Source organism: Benincasa hispida, chromosome 1, assembly GCF_009727055.1.
Source record: "Benincasa hispida cultivar B227 chromosome 1, ASM972705v1, whole genome shotgun sequence".
Classification (NCBI taxonomy): Eukaryota; Viridiplantae; Streptophyta; class Magnoliopsida; order Cucurbitales; family Cucurbitaceae; genus Benincasa; species Benincasa hispida.
The window spans coordinates 89,965,106-89,973,236 of record NC_052349.1 but is presented as its reverse complement, the minus strand read 5'-3'; the positions used below and the strand labels follow the sequence as shown (position 1 = coordinate 89,973,236).

Genomic DNA, 8,131 nt, shown 5'->3' with positions numbered 1-8,131 from the left:
GATCCGATGTGAGCTAACAAGGGGGGCTTGTGAAACTACAAAATATAAGCTTCTAGTGATTCAAGATTAATTAATTAAACTCTATGGTCAAACCATAATAGACTTATAGTTGCACTCTTATACACTGTAGAACAAGTTGAATCCATTAATATAATCATTATATGTAAGTCGATCATTCACAAGTTGTTTGCAATTACAACTAGGTCAAATATTCGTTTTACCTTTATAACTATCTTTGTATTACCTTTCTATCCTTAAATACCACTAATTCAAGCCAATAAGAGGGCGGAATCTCATTGTTTTTCTCAGAATCAGTACTTCCAATGATTTTAAAGTCACTTCATAATGTGGAACGATTAATTGTTAAAATATTCTATTAATAACAATTTTTGAAAAATTAATTATAGTTTGGTAACTTTGGTTAAAAAATGTAACTTCTTAAATATAAACATTTTATTCCTTTTGGAGACAGAGATTATCAATATGGAGACTTAAAATGACTATAAATAGAAATGCTGGATTTGGTGGTGAGTAAAGAAAACCCTTCCAAATGGATGTGTCAAAACAAGAACCAAGTGAATTAGTGAAACCTCTAACGCCATTCGAGAGGGGAAAATGGAACAACATAGACAAAACTACTGCATTTGTTATCTTCTTTATACACATACCTTGTATTTTTGGACCATTTCAATTCACTTGGGGTGCGTTTTGGGTTGCCTTCGTATTATATGTTATCACAGGTCTTTTCGGTATAACTATTTCATACCATAGACATCTTTCACACAAGAGTTTTAAACTTCCTAAATGGTTGGAATATTTGTTTGCTTATTGTGGCGTTCATGCATTACAGGTTTGGTATATATATTTGTATAAGATAGATTAAAACAAAATTAAACAACTTTATATAATTTCAATTTGTTCATTATATTTTAAAAGTATTTATTTGTTTTCTATATTTTAGGGTGATCCGATGGATTGGGTGAGTACGCATAGATGTCATCATCAATTTGTTGATACCGAAAAAGATCCTCATAGTCCTATCGAAGGATTTTGGTTTAGTCATATTGCTTGGACATTAGATTCATACCTTTTGACAAAAAAAGTTTGTCCAAAGTACTTTAGAGATTTTAAAGGGATGGAAAGAAACATGTTGATGTTGAATTTGAAGCATGGGAGACCAACTAATGTGGTTGACTTGGAAAAACAAAGTTTTTATAGGTTTATTCAAAAGACATATTTTCTTCATCCAATTGCTCTAGCGGTAGTGCTCTATGCTATTGGAGGAATCCCTTTTGTTATATGGGGAATGGTAAAATACGATATCTATCTCATTTTTATTGTTTTTGTTTTTTTTTTTTTTTTAAAAAAGAAAACATGCATAAAACAAAATTAGAGTGGGGAAATATCCCCAATATCAATAGCATTAGTACATAAGTTTTCTTTAAAAAAAATAATTTATATTTATGTGTAATAGGTAAGCATATAAACTTCCAAATTTACTCTTAGCTATGTGTAGGTTTTCAAGAGATTATATGGTTTATTTAATTTATGTAAAATGGACACCAAATTATCAATCTTTAAAATTCATAAATGATATTTGCCTTATTCAATGAATTATTTTCCAATTATATATTTTATCTCTATTGTTTAACCATGGTTTCAAGTAATTGCTTTGGGAAGCACATTTATAGATAGTAATTAAGTGTATAGCAACTTACTTAAAAAATTAAGTGTATAGCAATATTCTTAAATAATTGTAAATATAGTAAAATTTATCAGTGATAGATTCTATCGCTGATGACTTCTACCAATGATATAGTCTACCACCAATAGATTCTTACTAGCGATATGGTCTATCACTGATAGACTTCGAAAGTAAAATCTATATTTTACTATACAAATTCTTTTGTATTGTGCTATATCTGTAACTTTGAATCTGATTGCTATGCAACACTAATTTGCTATGCAAATTCTTTTGTATTGTGTTATATCTGTAACTTTGAATCTGATTGCTATGCAACACTAATTTGCTATGTAAATTCTTTTGTATTGTATTATATCTGTAACTTTGAATTTGATTACCATATTTACAAATGCCCTGTAAATAATTGAGTTAAACATGAAGATTGACATGTTTAGAGAAGAAAAATTTAGCAATACTAGATGCACACATCTTTATGCATTCTATGCTAATCAAAAAAAAAAAAAAAAAAAAAAAAAAAAAAAAAAAAAATTATACGATAAGCTATGATTGAAAACTTATATGAGATGTATAAAGATAAGTGTAACTTAGGAGGCAATTAAATGTTTTTCAAAACAATATATTTTAGTGGAAAAAAAAGAATTAGATTGATCTAATATGACTTTGACCTTTTGTTTGTGCAGTTTGTGAGGGTCACAATGTTTGTACATGTAATGTTTATGGTAAATTCAATAGGTCATAGATGGGGAACACGGCAATGGAATACATCTGATTTATCTACAAATAATTGGTAAGAGGAAAGACATATTTGGGAATATTGATTTTGAAATAGTTAAATTAAAATTTTTTTTATCATGTTTTTTAATTATTAATATCAATTTTGATATGAAATGAACATTAGATTTAAAAGTATAAAATTAAATATTAAATTAATTTTAGATGGTCTCAGAAATGTTTTAAAAAGATTAGAAATACGATAAATCAAACTCTTTAGATATGGTGATTTCAAAAGCAATTTCTATTGTGGGAATTTAAGTACCAGATTAATTATTTTAATTATAATTTTAGTATACATACGAAGATTTGAACCTCTCACTACAAAAAAATTAATACATATCCATTATAGATATTATGTTATTTTGGCTATTTTATTTTTATAAAAATGAAATTATTCAATTTTTTTTTTTGTAAGAAATAATAGTTTATTGATGTAGGTGAATGTCAAAATATTTTTTTACTATTAATTCGTACGCATTTAACAATGTATTTATTCTCATGATTCCATACTCTAGAATTAATTTCATAATCATTGTAGTATTATTCAATAACTTGACAAATGGAATTCAAGGGTTATATTGAATCTGTATTTTTTTCCTTCCTCCTCTTTAGGTGGTTAAGTTTGCTTTCATTTGGAGATGGATGGCACAATAACCACCATGCTTTTGAATATTCAGCTAGACATGGACTTGAATGGTGGCAAATTGACTTTAGTTGGTATGTTATTATGTTTCTTCAAGCCATTGGAGTGGCCACTGAGGTCAAATTACCCACTCAAAGTCACAAGGAAAGATTGGCTATGCACAAACTAAAAGATGACACTCCAAAATGATGTTTTACACATGGAAATGCCAATGCTTCTAAATGCTTTAGAATATGGAATAAAACTATGCATGTATCAATTAGGTTCCTATTTCTACTAGGCTGTAATCCAAATATATGATATTATAGTATTATATTTGTATAAGTCGTTCTAATAAAATGATGAATTATACTCAAAATTATACCCAAATCCAAATATATGATATTGTCAAGATAAAGTTAAATTTATCAGCTGATGCTTAAAGTGTACAATCTTTTTAAATTTCATTTCCAAAGTTTCAATTTTTACTACGAAGAGGTAGGAAGTTTTTTCAATCAAGTCCACTCTTAAGAAAATAATTAAAATTGAATAACGAAATTGCTATAAGTGACCATTTTATTATTTGGGGCTGTTTAAAATATAGCAATTGGACTCAAAGTATTAGTAGATATATCTAACACAATGCATAAGAATTTGTAAATATAGCAAAATTTAGATCTATATCTTGTCTTCTATCAATGATAGATTATATTACTAACTAGAGTTTATCAGCGATAGAGTGTATCATTAATTTAAGTCAATCAGTGATAGAGTCTTATCACTACAAGAATTTTTGGCTTGAATATCGTTTAAAACTGACATTAAAAGGCTTTAATATTGGTCGACAACGGACATTGAAGATCATGTACTAAAAAGTCTTTAATGTCGGTTTTAAACCGACATTATAGCTGACCAAAATTTCAGTACTAATTATCTTCAATGTCGGTTTAAAATCGAAATTCTACACCATCTTGAATGTCGGTTTAAAACCTACTTTCTGCTAATAATTGTCGATATTAAATGTCTGTCATCATTTTGTCATTAAAAAAAGTACACATATATACATATATATTTTGCTTACGCACGTTCAAATCAGTAATATTTCTCTTTTACTTTTACATGCACAAAAGGAAATCTTAATTGCTTTCACAAATCCCCAATAAGTCACAAAAGAGGAATTGGATAATAATTTAACTCCAAAACCAAAATAAAAATATATTTTTTTATCCAAATCAACTTCATATAGTTTAGATAACAAATTCCAACTTATCAACTATGAAGTATACATATATATTCTACATTGAACAAGTAGAGTATACATGGTATGTTGCACACAAGAATAGCATTCAAAATAAATGAATTACAAAATGGTTAAAATAATTAAAAATAAGCTGAAGATAAATGAATAGTATTCAACAATGTATTCCCAAGTTTTCTGATGTCAATTTCTGGAGCTAAGGACTATTCTCCCACCTACGAAGTAGATAGAACAACAATTTGAACAAATAAGTAAAAAACAACAATTTGAACAAATAAGTAAATAAGGATCATGTTAGCACACAAGAAAACAAACTCCAATAGGTAGAATTCTACTAACCTAAGTGTTTTAAAAGTGCTTCTCAAACAATCAATAAAGCAAGTTTATTACTCTTATATTTTGAAAATTTTTGGCAGAATAACAATGCTACCACAACAAAACAAAAAATTTACCTTGAACCTGTTCAAAGAAACATACTCCCAAAAATATTCCACAACCACTTCTTCTCAGTAGAACTACCAAAATTCTCAAAAAACAAATATTCAACACTTCATAAAACAAATCCAATAAAACTTGTTAAAAACTAACTAACTGTATTCAATGATAATTCAAGTAAACTAAACAAAGACCTATTATAAGTTCTTCCCTACTAGTTATGTCTTTTTAATAAATAACAAAATTATATTGGCTTCTGCAGATGTGATATCTTCTTAACAAAGGGGAGACAATGACCAAGTCAATTGTCTTTGAAGTTCCATATGTGTCAAGACTTTATCCCATAAGTTTCATAAAAGACTTGCACTTACAATGATTCTTGAAGTAGTTGCACTGCTATAATTCAATCCACTCCAAGGGTATTCCATTGGCACACATGGATCTCCTTGTCAATCCCTCTTTATCCCATAAATTTGACTTGATATTGGTAAGTCCATTCACTAATGATCCAAAACAAAATCACAATAGTATACTTTAACTTTCAATAAACCCAGAGAGTGCATTTAGAAAAGCATACCATCTCCTTGATTTCTTTGCAACTCTATTATGTCTTTCACGTAATATAATGTTTGTCCTGCAAGATTTTCTTTATGACAAAATTCTCCCCATTTCCAAGCACTTCTCCTAATAGGAGTATTAAGAAAATTCCAAATAGAAGTACAAAACAAAGGAAGGGAAAGGAAAGAAGTTGTATGTTGGTCACAACTTCTACAGATATAATGTATAGCAATGGACTCTGAAACAAATTAAATAAATCCTTATTTCTAAGTTTCATGTTGAACGTTGTTGCTATTATAGGAAAATATTTACTTGGGGACACATAAGATACACTATAAATTACTTACCAGTGTCAAAGATAAACACGGCAAGATAAGATATCATTTCTCCATATCATATCAATATTTTGACAACCATGATGATGAAAAGAAACATACTTATTCCCTGATATTAGCAAAAATAAGCTGGCATTCAGTAGGAATTCTCATTGTGAAGTAACATTTTTTTTGTCTCAATTTCTAAGCTTTTCTACATCGACTTCCATAATTATTCATGAATATTTTCATATGACTAAGCATAATAGTTTTAAAGAGTACCTTTGCTTCTCATTTGGAAGAACTCCTCATTAGTGAATCGAAAACAAAACACCTGCAATATAACTTTAAAACATCAATCGATCACTATAAAATGTGTGCAATATTATCATGTAATTAAAAGTAACCTAAGAGTTCATCAAATACATATATCTCAAATAATACCATTAGAATTGATCTTAAAGAGTTCATCAGAGATAATATAATAAAATGGCTAGGAAGCAAACATTTATAGGTAGAAATCAAAACTCAATCTCTCTCTGTATAAACGTTGGAATCTGACAACGTAAGAAACTATTCCTCTTCAAAAGGTTCAATTATTTTACATGAAGTTCTGTTAATTACCTCATACTTCTTAATGTCGAAAACCATAGTTATGATATTTTCACATTCGCAAGGCTTTGCACACAAGCTGAAAATCTCCTGAGATTCAGATAAATAGCACATCGTTGAACAATACAACCAAATTTCTTCAATTAGAAAGAAATTAATCTTACGAATTGAAAGAAAAATGGAAGAGTAATAAGTGCACCCATTAATCATACAAGATGAAATCAACAAATTGGATGGAACCCCAACAAGTCTAAGAAGGAAAAAAACCAGTAAAAAGAAGGGGAAAAAAAATACTATGTTAATCACAAAAAAAGATGAAATCAATAAATGTATTTATTATAAAAAAATAAGGAAAAATACGTAAAAAAAAAACCTAAAAAAAACAGATTTTATCCAACGTCAGCGATCCACTTCCATGACCCGAACGACGTGAACGACTGGAACGTCTGCGACCCACCTCTACAGATCGAAAAAGCCTACCACCCAGACGACTCGAATGCCAGCGACCCACCTCCACGACCCACTTCTAAAGATCAGAAGACTCACGACTAAATCTACAGATCCAACACTGGGACCCACCTCCATGACCCGAACGAGCTGGATGGCAAGCTGAACTACTAGATTTGACGATTGGCGACCCATCTCCACTGAAGCCCACGACAGACTGGCATGCGAACCACCAGATCTAGATGACAAATAGACTGCTAGACGACGAGTTGGACGACACATGATCTACCTCCACTGAACCCTACGACGGACTGACACACAAACAACCATACCTGGACAATAAAATAGATGACTGGGCGACGAGCTGGACGACACACGCCCCACCTCCACTGAACCCTACGACCGACTGACACGCAAACAACAAGATCTGGATGACAAATAGACGATAGGATGGCGAGCGACTTCTTGGTGAAGATTGGTATGGTCAAGGGGAAGAGAGAGTTTGTAAGAGAGAAGTGAGAATGGAGAGAAGAAAGGTAGTGAAATGAAAGAGAGATATTTTTTACTAAAGTTAAAAAGTAAATGGGGACTTTTAATGTCGGTTTTAAACCGACATTGTAGTCTATCTTTAATGTCGGTTTAAAACCGACATTATACATCCGGTTTTACTTTTTTCAACCGACATTAAAGCCCAAAATTCTTGTAGTGTATCATTACTTGATTTTGCTATATTTGCAATTCTTTAAAAATGTTGCTAAACACTTAATTATCTTAAAAGTTCTACGTATTGAAATTACCTAAAAAAACAATCGGTAAGCCCAAGCAAAAGGTAATCCCATGAAAATAATCTATTGTTATAATAAATGCATGTAGAAGTACAAAAAAAAGAAAAAAGAATTTACTTTTTTGTCCCACCTCCCATTAAAGTGCAACAGTAAACGTCAAGATTTTATATGTGATTTGACTATTAAGTGAGATATAATATCTTAATTCATATGTCTGTGAAGTTTATATATCTATAAAGTTCATTTATCTGTGTTTGGGATGCAAAGTTATTTGGTATGAGTTCATATGTCGATATTTAGGGGTGTAGAGTTGAGTTCATATGTCTAGAGTATTTGGTGTAGTTTTTTTAACTCTAAATAATCTGCTTTTATAATGACTATTTTTGTTTTAATTTTTTTTATTAAATAATTCTATCCATATTTGTGTTGAATAAAATATGGATTGCAATTTTTTTCCTTTTAGTTTTTAAAGTTTTTTCTTTATTTATATTTTTTGATAATGAATACACTACATTTCTTGCAGGAATATAGTTAACTAAAATGGGAAACGAAATAAAAATCAAAATATTTGATTCCTAATTTTTCTCCATGAATTTCATCATCATCATCTTCTTTTTATTC

At 29.7% G+C, this 8,131-nt stretch overlaps 1 protein-coding gene across 1 annotated transcript; it reads left to right on the top strand.

Moving 5' to 3' along the window:
- The first annotated feature begins 521 nt into the window (after positions 1–521).
- Positions 522–3,505, top strand: LOC120090256 (palmitoyl-monogalactosyldiacylglycerol delta-7 desaturase, chloroplastic-like). The gene is made up of 4 exons (XM_039047818.1): positions 522–850; positions 962–1,309; positions 2,386–2,492; positions 3,092–3,505. Exons 1-4 carry the CDS (start codon positions 551–553, stop codon positions 3,309–3,311), a joined length of 975 nt encoding a protein of 324 aa, XP_038903746.1. The 5' UTR covers positions 522–550; the 3' UTR covers positions 3,312–3,505.
- The last annotated feature ends 4,626 nt before the right edge of the window (positions 3,506–8,131 follow it).